Raw genomic sequence first — 12,666 nt, 5'->3', positions numbered from 1 at the left:
CCACTGAGCAAGGCCAGGGGTTGAACCTGTGTCCTCATGGATACCAGTCAGGTTTATTACCACTGAGCCACAATGGAAACTCCCGCTACACAGAAGTTTTACGTGTGTGTCCCATTTGTCTATTTTTGCTTTTGTTACTTGTGCTTTTGGTATCATATCTAAGAAATCATTGCCCATTGCAATGTCATGAAGCTTTCCCTCTTGTTTTCTTCTAAGAGTTTTAGCATTTCAGGTCTTACATTTAGGTCTTTAATCCACTTTGAGTTGATTTTTTGTATATGATGTAAGATAAGATCTTCATGCTTTTTTTTTTTTTTTTTTTTTGTCTTTTTAGGGCCACACCCACAGCATATGGAGGTTCCCAGGCTAAGGCTAGGGGTCAAGTCGGAGCCACAGCTGCTGGCCTACGCCACTGCCACAGCAACGCCAGATCCAAGCCAAATCTGTGACCTACACCACAGCTCACAGCAACACTGGATCCGCAACCCACTGAGCAAGGACAGGGATCAAACCCGCAACATCATGGTTCCTAGTTGGATTCATTTCTGCTGTGCCACGACAGGATCTCCCTTCTTTTTTGTAATTGTGGTGGGTTTTTTTTTGTTTGTTTGTTTTTAGGGCTGCACCCATGGCATATGGAGGTTCCTAGGCTAGAGGTCCAGTCAGAGCTGTAGCTGCCAGCCTACACCATAGCCACAGCAACATGGGATCCGGGACGGGCCCTTAACCCACTGAACAAGGCCAGGGATTAAACCTAAGTCCTCATGGATGCTAGTCGGATTCGTTGACCACTGAGCCATGACGGGAACCCCCCCCATTACCTTCTTGAAACCTTCCTTGGCTTCCTTGCAAATTCTCACTTAACCCTTTCAATATTTTCTTCCATTAAGGTTCCAATCTTGGACTTCTCACCCTTCATACTTTCCTTGAGAGATCTTACACCTGTGATTTTAACTATTACCTATGATTTAATGCCTCAAGTGTCACTGGCCTAGACCTATTTTTTATTCTTATTTTCAATTCTGGGTATTCTCAATTAAATGTCCCACCACTACCTAAAATCTAACATCCAGATTATTACCTTGGGCTTCACACTCGGCAAACATTCCTGTTTTATTTTTTATCTTGCCAGTGTTCTTGGTGACCCATGTATTGCCAATTTCGGTGGATGATATTTAGTCCTTGAGCTAGATCTTGTTAGTATGTTGGATGCAAATGAACATCATTCTACCAAAATCTTTGTTCCCTTGGCTTTTGTGATGATATGCTCTGGTTCTCCGATTCTGACTCTTCCCTCCAGGACTTTCTGAAATCCTCACCTCTCCAACCCTGTAATGTTGGTTTTTCTCAGGATTCTAGCCTTTATCCCCCATGCTTCTTTCTCTGCCCACTTATATTTAATGGTCACAGCTATTCTCATAGCTTTAACTGCTGGCATCTAAATCTATACTTATATCCCTGGTCCTGCCCCTGAGTTTCAGAGTCTTATTTCTGTCCAACTGTTGCCTAACAGCTATTTGGATGTTCCCAAAGCCCACAAACACTTCACATTCAAATGACTAAGATAGCCATTACCTTCCTCCCGAATCTCCGTCTCTTTTCCCTGCCACAGCTAATGGAACCACTATCGTCCATCATTCAAAATGGAAAGTTCTTGAGTTGTTCTTGATGCCAACATTTTGCCTCATCTATACATCCAATTAATCATTAAACCCTCCTTTTAACTCCTGAGTGTTTCTCAAATCCAACCCCTCCTTTCCTCTCTCAACTCTTTCCTCTCTCACCTCTCTCAACTCTATAGTGTCTTGGAATAAATGACTTGCTTTCTCTTCATGCCTAGTGTCACTTCCTAAGTCCATTCATCACACACAGCTGTACTGACCTTTCTGAAACACAAATCTGACCATATCATTCCTTTACTTAAATTACATTCCCTGACACTTCCAACAGGACATAAAAAGCTGTCTATGGAAGTTCCCATGGTGGCTCAGCGGAAACGAATCTGACTAGCATCCATGAGGATGCAGGTTCAATCCCTGGCCTCACTCAGTGGGTTAAGGATCCGGCATTGCCATGGTGTAAATCACAGACGTGGCTCAGATCCTGCGTTGCTGGTGGTGTAGGCCAATGGCTATAGCTCTGATTTGACCCCTAGCCTGGGTCCTTTACATGCTGTGGAAGTGGCCACAAAAAGACAAAAAAAAAAAAAAAAAAAAAAGCTGTCAGTGATTTTGCCCCTTCCTCTCTGTAATGGTTTATTGCTTGATATTTTCAGAACTGCCTTCTCTTTCATTTTGAGAACTGCTTCCCTGATTCTAAACATGTGATTATTGGAAAAATACCAATTAAAGTAGCCTTTCCTTTATTTTTCCAATATGGGAGTGGGCTTGTACCCAGGTTGTTCCTATTGAAGTTCATCCCTAGAATTTTCTAAATGGAAACTAGGAGAAATGCTTCCTTTTTTTTTTTTTTTTTTTTTTTTTTGACTCTTTGTCAGGCTGAGAATTTTGAAATACTGAGTCTAGAGAACAGAAGGATGAGCAGAATGAAAGACTCCTCATGGCACTAAGCCCTGACTTCTGATCCTTGAGATTCTCAGAGTCCCCCAAGTCTCTCTGCAGCTCTTCCTTTAATTTTTTCAGCCAAGATTTCTGCCAGTAAGCCCCCTTTCCCGCTTAAACTAGTTGGAGTTGGGTTCCTGTCACTTTCCAGAAAGAGTCCTGAAAAATTTCTCTGCAGCCTCCCTTTGTGCCATGTCCTACTTTTCAATTTTCTGCTCTAATAATTGCATCTAGTTCCCCTGCATCTGTCAGACAGTCACGATTCCCTGCCTCTTCTCAGTTTCCCCTCCCTGGAGCTGTAACTAAGCAATGGGCTCATGTGTCTATGGCACAGAAAGTCACATTGTCTGTGGGTGTTTGCAGCAAAGTAAGAATTTATTGCAGGACACTGAGCAGAGGAGTAGGAGACAAGCCTCAGATCTACTCTAGCTTGGTCTCTGAGTGAAGGGCTTTTAAAGAGGAAGAACAAAGAAGCTGGAGTTAATCATTATTTTGTGACATTTCTTAATCACAGTTTCTGGAGTCAGGTTGCCTGTGGTTTAGGAGTCTCTGATGTGGTAATCCACAACCTGGGGAGGTCTGTTAGCTCATTTTGCCCTGGAGGAACAACCTGAGGCTGTACAGTAAAGATGTTGTTGACAATAGCCATTTTAGTCATCTGACTAGTTGATTAGTGCTGAGTTAGCACAAGATTGAGGGCAGAGGGGACAAACAAAAAAGAGAATAAAGTTTTGGAGAAAGAGGGAATTCCCATCGTGGCTCAGTAGTTAATGAATCTGACTAGTGAACCATGAGTTTTCGGGTTCGATCCCTGGCCTCACTCAGTGGGTTAAGGATCCGGGGTTGCCATGAGCTGTGGTGTAGGTTGCAGACGCGGCTCGGATTCCGCATTGTTGTGGCTGTGGCACATGCCGTCGGCTACAGCTCCAATTAGACCCCTAGCCTGGGAACCTTCATATGCCACAGGTGCAGCCGTAAAAGGACAAAAAGACAAAAAAAAAAGTTCTGAAAAAAAAGTTCTGGAGAAAGAGGTTAGTCATAAACTTGGCAGAGGAACTCAGTTTCAGAGCTTCCTTAACACCTTTATCATTCTGCTCATTCTTGCTGTACTGGGAAGAGATCAAAAGTCAGGCCCTGGTCTTTGTCAATCCCAGTGAGTTTAAGGAAAGTGGAGAGGATAAATCCTGTGGTAGAGGGCCAAAGGCACCACAGAGCCTCCAGTGATCATTCCTGTAGCTGCCATCAGTTAGCATCGCTGATCCGCATCTCACCTGTTAACCATTAGGAGCAGAATAGACTGCCGGTGGTCTCCCCAGGTTGTAATCTCGCAGCCCTGGAAGTTTAGCCAGGCTGGAGGAGATTGCAATGATCCAATACAGAGAGAGAGTTTGGCACTTCTACCTCTATTGTCCATATCCTTTAGCTTTCCACTTAGACATTCTTTTTTTGTTTGGGTTTTTTTTTTTTTTTGCTTTTTAGGATCGCACCTACAGCATATGGAAGTTCACTATCTTCACTATCTAAGGGTCAAATCAGAGTTACAGCTGCCAGCCACAGCCACAGCCACAGCCATTCAGGATCCAAGTCAGATCTGAGACCTACACCACAGCTCACGCCACTGCCAGATCCTTAGCCCAGTGAGCAAGGCCAGGGATCGAACTCACATCCTCATGGATACTAGTCAGGCTTGTTACCACTGAACCACAACAGGAACTTCCTAGACATTCTTATATCATCTAGAGAGTATTTGTTCTATGGCTTCCTGGGTCCTACACACATATAGATTCTTATATAATCTAGATACAGTGTGGGCACTTGGATTTTTAAAAGCTCCCCAGGTTATTCTTCTTTTTTGTCTTTTTTGAGCTTTAGGGCTGCACCCGTGGCATATGGAGGTTCCCAGGCTAGGGGTCTAATCAGAGCTGTAGCCGCCAGCCTACACCACAGCCACAGCAATGCCAGATCCTTAACCCACTGAGCAAGGCCAGGGATCGAACCTGCAACCTCATGGTTCCTAGTTGGATTCGTTGCTGCTGCGCCACAACGGGGAACTCCTCCCCAGGTTATTATGCATAGCCACAGTTAAGAACCGCTGCCCTGAGATGCCTCATCAATCTGAACCTGTTTTCATGGATAAGCAGTCTGACTCTTACCATAAATTTCTGCAATGAAAAGATAGGCAATGACGGCTCTAAGGCAGGGTTTTCATCCAGAAAATGAGTTGGAAGTATTACTTCTTTTTTTTTGGAAGAATTTGTGAAGGATTGATGTCAATTTTTTGAATATTTGGTAGAATTCACCAATGAAGCCATCGGGGCTTGGTTTTGTGGAAAGTTTTTTTTTTTTTTAATTATTACTCTAATCTTTGTTATAGGTCTGTTTAGGTTTTCTATTTATTCACAAGTCCATTTTGATTATTTGCATTTTTCTAGGAATTTTTCCATCTCATTTAGGTGGTCTAATTTGTTGGCATACACATTTTAATAGTATCACCTATAATCCTTTTTATTTCTGTAAGGTTGATAGTAATATACCCTCTTTTATTCCTAATTTTAATAATTTGAGTTTTCTTTTTTTTGTTTGTTTGTTTTTCTTGGTTAATCTAGCTCAAAGCTGACTAGTTGTGCTGTAGGGGTTTTTTTGTTTGTTTGTTTGGGGGGTTTTGTTTGTTTGTTTGTCTTTTTAGGGCCCCACTCTCAGAATATGGAAATTCCCAGACTAAGTGTAGCTAGGGCTCGAATTGGAGCTATAGCTGCCGGCTACACCACAGCAACAGCCACAGCAGATCCAAGCCGTGCCTGCGACCTATACCATAGCTCACAGCAACACTGGATCCTTAACCTACTGAGCAAGGCCATGGTTTGAACCTGTGTCCTCATGGATACTAGTTGGGTTTGTTAGAACTGAGCCACGACGGGACCTCCCTGTGTTGTTTTTTTGGTTAATGAATCAACTTTGTTTTGTTGATTTTTCTCTTACTATTTTTCTGTTTTTTATTTGATTAATTCCTGCTCTAATCTTTATTATTTCTTTCCTTCTACTTGCTTTGGTTTAATTTGCTCTTCTTTATTGAGGTTTGTTTTTGTTTTTTTGTTTGTTTGTTTTGCTGCATCTGTGACATATGGAAGTTCCCAGGCCAGCAATCAAATCTGAGCTGCAGCTGCAACCTACACCACAGCTGCAGCAACCCTGGATCCTTAACCTACTGAGCAGAGCCAGGGATCAAACCCTCATCCTCATGGATACTAGTCAGGTTCGTTATTGCTAAGCCACAATGGGAACTCCTCCTTTGGACTTTAAATGTTAAATACTTATAGCTATAAATTCCCATCTGAGCACTGCTTTTATTGCTTGTCATAGTTTTAACATGTTGTGTGAAGTACTGTTTGTATTGGAAAGGCAGAATAAATGCTTACTTCCATTTATTTTTAATTTTTAGAAATAATGAGTAGTTTCCCCTGGTATACCAGTTAAGAATGATTGACTTTCAGTTCCAAAGTTATCCTTTTTGCCTGCTCTATGAAATGGACTTGGCCCCTTTAAATATTTATCCATTACCAGCTGGTAGGTATTAAGCAAGTCGGTAGAGGGCAACAGAGAGATATTGCAGGAGGAAAAGGTTTCATTTCAGGCTTCCAGTGTTTTGGTTGTGCAGACTTCTGTTCTGTGGCTTCTTCAGTGTATGGTGGCTAGCAGCTGGAAACTTCTCCTAGCACACTCCGACTCCACCTACCCCCCCACCCCCACCCCCGGCCCCACGCCAAGTGGTTTGTAAAGTGCCTCTCATGAGACACCGCCCCATGACTGGCTTTCCCCAGCACCATACAAGGTAGATTTCTGGCACATTCCACCAGTGCAGCATCACAGCAGTTTCCCTCTCATCTAGGGAGCCATAGACATACCCCCTCTAATGAAGTCTGCACCTCTGTTCTGGGGTGATTGTCACTGGACACTTTACCTCAATGGTTCAGGAAGTGGCTCTTCCTTCTATTGCTAATAGAGTTCTCTTTTACTTTATTAGCCAATTCCTTTTTTACTCCAATCCCCTGTTAAAGTTAGTCCATAAATAAAGTGTTTCCTGTTCAAATTACTCTGGTTCAACCCCCTGAATATGGAGTTCCTGGGCCAGGAATCAGATCCACGCCACAGTTGCAACCAACGCTGCAGCAGCAGCAACACTGAATCCTTAACCCACGTGCCAGGCTAGGGATCAAACCCACATCCCTGTGCTCCAGAGACACGGCTGATCCTGTTGCATCACAGCAAGAACTCCTCTCCTAACTTTCTAAAGGTAACAATAAGAGTTTTTGCTTAATGAATTGATCTGTCAAAATTAAGAATTTATGTTTGATAAAAGATAAAATTAATAGAAGACAACTGAAATGTCTAAAACTGACAAGATACATAAATCTTGTATATCTACAACATACAAGAAATCATCAGCAAGAAAAAATGGGCAAAGGATGTGAATAAGTAATTTAAAAAGAGGAAACAATAGGGTTCTGTTTAATTGAGTTCAGTGTAATTAACTGAGTTTAGACTCAGTAATCAGAGAAACTCAAATTAACAAAACAATGAGATATCACATCACATCTTTGGTTTGGAAAAAAAACTGGAAGCTGGATAATGATTATATCTCAAAAATACCTTAGATCTGTCCTCTTCTCTCCATCATATTTGCTGCACCACAAGAGAACTACCCCCCACTTCTATTTTTGTTCCCCAACAATTCACTCTTCCCCTGAGAGCATGAGAAATCTTTAAGGGTAAATCAGATACTAAAGCTGGGTGTCTCTAAAACTGAGTTCCCTTACCGAGTTTATAATTAATCTATCCAAAACTTTATTCCCTTTCTTGTGTCCCCTCTGACCTCAAACCTGTGCTATCTGAACACTAATCAACCAGAGTCAGATGACCAAAACTGCTGTTGTCAGTAACATTATTAATGTACTAAAATTGCTATTATTAGATAGCATCATTAACATACAAACTCAGGACAAGATGAGTTCCCCAGCCATGAACCACCTGGTCAAAGACTTTTAAACCAGAGACAGCCTAACTCCTGAAACTACGATTAAGAAACCACACGAGGAGTTCCCATCGTGGCTCAGTGGTTAACGAATCCGACCAGGAACCATGAGGTTGTGGGTTCGATCCCTGGCCTTGCTCAGTGGGTTAAGGTTCTGGAGTGGCTGTGGTATAGGCTGGCAGCTATAGCTCCAATTAGACCCCTAGCCTGGGAACCTCCCTATGCCAATGCCACGGGTGCAGTCCTAGAAAAGACAGAAAAAAAAAAAAAAAGACAGAAAGAAATACCACATGGAGGTCCTGCTACGGCACAGTGGGTTAAGAATCCAACTGCAGTGGCTTGGGTTGATGCAGAGGTGCAAGTTAGATCACCAGCCCGGTGCAGTGGGTTAAAGTATCCAACATCGGTCACGCTGTAGCTCGGATTCAATCCTAGCCTGGGAGCTTCTTTATGCCTCAGGTATGGCCATAAAAAAAAAAAAAAAAAAAAAAAAAAAAGCCACAGAAATGTAACAAGACGATTTTTAAGCCCAGCCTCTTCCATCTTCTGCTTAAAAAGACAAAAAACAAAACAAAAAACCAAAAAATCCTGACTCAAAGACCAAGTTGGAGTGGATCAGAGGCTTGTCTCTCATTCCCTTGTTTGGCACTCTGCAATAAGAATTGATTGTACTTTTCTTCACCACAACCTGGCATCCATAGATTGGCTTTTCTTTGCATCTTTGCATCAGACAAGCAGCAGACTGTGTTCAGTTAGGTAACAATATCACTTCCTTCAAACTTTTTTAAAAATTTTATTTTATTTATTTTTTGGCTGCGCCTTTGGCATGAGGAATTCCTGGACCAGGGATCAAACTCGCGCCATAGTTGTAAGCTGTGGCAATAGGAGCTTCCTGCTTAGAACCTTTTACTAACTTCTTTTTTTTTTTTTTTTAAGTTAGTTTATTTTATTTTATTTTTATTATTATTTTTTTTTGTCTTTTTTGTTGTTGTTGTTGCTATTTCTTGGGCCGCTCCCTCGGCATATGGAGGTTCCCAGGCTAGGGGTTGAATCGGAGCTGTAGCCACCGGCCTACGCCAGAGCCACAGCAACGCGGGATCCGAGCCGCGTCTGCAACCTACACCACAGCTGACGGCAACGCCGGATCGTTAACCCACTGAGCAAGGGCAGGGACCGAACCCACAACCTCATGGTTCCTAGTCGGATTCGTTAACCACTGCGCCACGACGGGAACTCCCTTTTACTAACTTCTTAATGCTCTTGGAATAAGATCTATTATCACATCCTGCAGGTGATGCACGTGATCTTCTTTACCTACTTCTCCAATTTCATACTGTGCCAAGCTCCTGACTCACTGTTCACCAGCAAATATTTCCATAACTTGAACTTAAGCTATTTCCTTCTTCCTTAACATTTGCACATACTATTATCTCTAACTCTTCACGTAGCTTACCCATCTCATCTGTCCAATTCAAAGAAAGCTGGCCACATTTTCTGGAGCAGATCCTATAAAGTCTATATCACTGTTTATTTCTTTCACAATGCAAATTATTCATTTGTAAATATAAATTACTCAGTTTTAACTTTTCCCCCCTAGACAGTTCACTTCATGAGGGCAGGAAGCATATTTCTTTTTCACCATTAACCTCCTCCAGCACTTAAAAAGACAAAATATGCATTATAACGGAAGTTAATGAAGACTTGTGTTTTTGGGGAAACCTGCACCACTGAATTACTTTACAAATGCAGATGCTTCACACTTAAATCTTGTGTTCTTCTTGGTAATGCAACAGCAAAACACACAAACAAAAGAACTCCACACATTCACCTAACAGTTTGTACTTTAAAAATTATCAGTGTCTCCAAACCTTTCCCCTAACGTTCAGTGTCAATCTATATTTGTCACCGTGCCCGCTCAAGCCCTTTGTCATATCTAATAAACGACCTTTCGTTTTCTAAACTGATTTGTAAGAGCCGATATGTGTATCATCTTTTTATCGTCTTTTTGCAGATTATTTTTTCCCAGGCTGCTTTTTAAAATTTTATCATTTAACCAATATTTTATTAGTCTAGCGACCTTCTATCCTGAGTTCATGGAATTTAAATTTACAACACTTAAAGAACAAAAACTAGTTATCCCACTTTCATAATAATTCCTGTAGAATTAATTTTTCCCTCAATTTGTTACACAACTTTCAGAGCAAGTTAGATTCCAGGCTGCCTTTCCACTACTTGTTTTTATTTTAACCCTAAGTCAGAATTACTCTAGTAAGGCGGTGATGTCTGAGCTGACTCCGGAAAACCAGGTGAAGCCGGTTGGGTGGCGGAATAAAAGCGCACGGTAGCAGGAGAGCACAGCGAATCTCAAAAGGAAAACGATAGATTACGCAAGCCCCAGCACGCCTACCCTCCCGGGACCTAGTCACCCACAGCCACTAGTTTCTTCCTTCAGCCTTACGCCTGGTGCGTCTATCTGACGTCATGACGCACCACACAGTCTCCACAGGCCGCGCAAGCTCTGTGGCCGTCCACCGGGCGCGCGGATGCGAATATTCTCCCGGCGCCGGAAGTCCAGGGCACGTGACCGGGTGACAGCGCTTGCTGGGCTGCAGGGCTCGCCTCAGGTGTTGCGGCACGGGATGGCGGAGGCGCCTCCTGTCTCAGGTACTGTCCTGGCCCTCACGGGACTGGGCCCTTCGCGAGTAGCGGAAATTGGGTCAGTGACGAGTCCTAAGGCACTGGCCATTCGTATCGCGAGAGTGGCGCGTCCTAGGGTTGGGATAGTGGCTCGGAAGGGCCAAGCCACGCGCGTCTTGCATACAGATCTCTTAACCATCTTCCACCGTGTGGAGAAGCTCGGCAGCTGGTTTTCCTCAGAGAGCGGGGTTGTCCCAGGGCGTTGATGTGGGTATCCCGCTCTCTTCAGGGCTCATCTCGGCCTTCCTGGGGCAGCGGCCGCACGGATATCCGACAGGCGGGCGTCAGTCGGGTCACCGCCCTTGACGGTGGCGGGCTCTTGACGCGAGGCAGGTTTGCGCGCTGTACTTCAGGAGTACTCGTGTGTCCTGGGGCAGCACTGCGAGCGCGAGCGAAAGACCTGTGGTTTCCATTCTCACCCTGCCGCAGTTCACAGTGTGACTGGGTGTTTTCCTCATCTTTGAGTTGGGAGTAAATAAATCAACTGTTGCGAAGGTTCCCGCCGATACTGTAACCTGTTACTTCCTCTACTGGAATTGTCTCTGTGTGTGCAGGCAGCCGAATTTGTTATTAATATAACGGCTGTTAATGTAACACCCATTTCCACTTCCTTCAAGGTACCTTAGATCTTTGTTTTCCAAACTCTTTGGACAGTGACCGAAAAGGAGCGTTTTCCATCTTGACCTCAGTGCACACAGAACTAAATATGAAAGCGAACCGAAAGTTTCAGGAAGCAATAGTTTTCCTTACTATCTCTAATGCACTCTAATACATATTTCGTTTGAAAAAAATACTTGTCACAATCCACTATGTGATTTGATTTCCTGACCCACTGTTTCTGAGAAAGGGGGCAGCAATTTGCAACACGAGGTTTGTGAACAGTCATTAATTTAAGACTTAGTTCTGCTACCTACCAGCTGTTGGGGCACCAAAAAGAGTATATATGTATTTGTGTACTTGGTGGCAGGTAAAATGTATTTATTACTATGGGTCTTGGTCAAAAAAGTTGGATAACACACTGCATCTATGTACCCCTGTCCTGATACAGGTATTAAGTCATCTTGGAGGGGGTTCCTTTTTAGGCTGGTGTTTTGTTATTCTCCCACCCATTTTTTTCCTAGATCCTCTAAATTGGATTCATTAGTCTTCCTAACCTTAGACTCACTTCTGGCCCATTTCTACATCCTTCAGTGTTTGAAGCAGAATTGAGTGGGGCTAGTAGTGAGTCATAGTTTTGATATTTGGTGTTGTGTTCTAGGTTACAACCTCTGCCCCCATCTACTGAGGCAAAGTCCACTAGTCCAAAGACCTCCCCACTCTGTCTCCTGTGCCTTAGTTTGCTTTTGCCATGGTTCCAATTCCATATTATTTCAGCATCATCTCTAGCCCACACGTCCATCCCACTTAAGGTTTAGTTCTCTTACCTTTTGCAAGAGAACAGCAGCCCAGTCCAGGGGATATCTTTCTGCCCAGGGGCAGACTCTCCAGCACCAGCTTTGCCTCCGGACTCTCTAATCTACAGTTGTATTTCCCCTTACTCTGTTCCACCCACCTATTGGTCACCTACCATGGTGTTATGGATCTCGGGTACCTCTTGGCACTATGGCCAAGCCTTGGGGATGAGACATCCTATTTGTTGTGTAACTTCCAGCTACTTAAAGTATTGAAAAAATAAAGGTGTCTTTGATCTCTGTGTCCACTTTCCTTGTATGCCCTTTTCCCCTTCTTCATGTCCCTTAAGGGTCTTTCTGAGGGCTTTGCCTACTACCCCATGCCTGGTGGAACATACACTGTGTGTGAATAGATGGCTGCCCTGTGTAGATTCTCTAGCTGCATCAACTCCTTGCTGCTTAACATGAGAATGCCCTCTTCTCATCCTTTACCAGGCTATTCTGGACAACTTTACTGATGTTTTCTCTGCCCCTCTTACCACCGTCTTCAAGTAGGGCAGGACTACGCAACACCCACTTCGTCTAAGCTTTCCCATTCTCCCTTTAAGTTATCTCTTATGTTTCTGGCACACCTTCTGAATTCGTCTGATCCTCTTGCCATTTTGTCAGGTCCTCCACATCATCCCCAGAATTCTGAAAGTTTTCAAGACAAATCATGGATTGAATGAGAGGTTACCCTGTGACCTTTATGGTCTCGCCTTTGTGAAAGTTTTCAAGACAAATCATGGATTGAATGAGAGGTTACCCTGTGACCTTTATGGTCTCGATCAGTTCTTAAATACACGTTTCTATGGTACCTGCTACCCAACCTCTGGCAATGGACCGTGGTGTAAGAGTGTCATCTCCAGGGCCATATAGCCTGGGGTGGAATCCTGAATCTACTTTGGAATACTCCTGTGGCCTTGGTCAAGCTGCTTACCCTCTCCTG

General features: G+C 43.4%; 1 protein-coding gene across 6 annotated transcripts in view; it reads left to right on the top strand.

Annotated features, from left to right (window-relative positions):
* Positions 1-10,155: 10,155 nt before the first annotated feature.
* Positions 10,156-12,666, top strand: part of NFX1 (nuclear transcription factor, X-box binding 1) — a 73,895-nt gene continuing 71,384 nt past the window's right edge. For all 6 annotated transcript variants that reach the window (XR_014817756.1, XR_014817757.1, XM_084979831.1 and 3 more), the window contains exon 1: positions 10,156-10,254. Coding sequence is in view for 4 of the 6 variants with exons in the window: in XM_084979831.1 (XP_084835957.1) it covers positions 10,230-10,254 (25 nt within the window). In the remaining 2 variants the exon portion in view is untranslated. The remainder of the gene's footprint in view (positions 10,255-12,666) is intronic.

Source organism: Sus scrofa, chromosome 10 (assembly GCF_054392235.1).
Source record: "Sus scrofa isolate SSC_HxYL_T2T_F1_AM1 chromosome 10, Sscrofa_HxYL_maternal_Yorkshire_Landrace_v2.0, whole genome shotgun sequence".
NCBI classification, from domain to species: domain Eukaryota; kingdom Metazoa; phylum Chordata; class Mammalia; order Artiodactyla; family Suidae; genus Sus; species Sus scrofa.
This window is presented reverse-complemented; position numbering and strand designations above follow the sequence as displayed.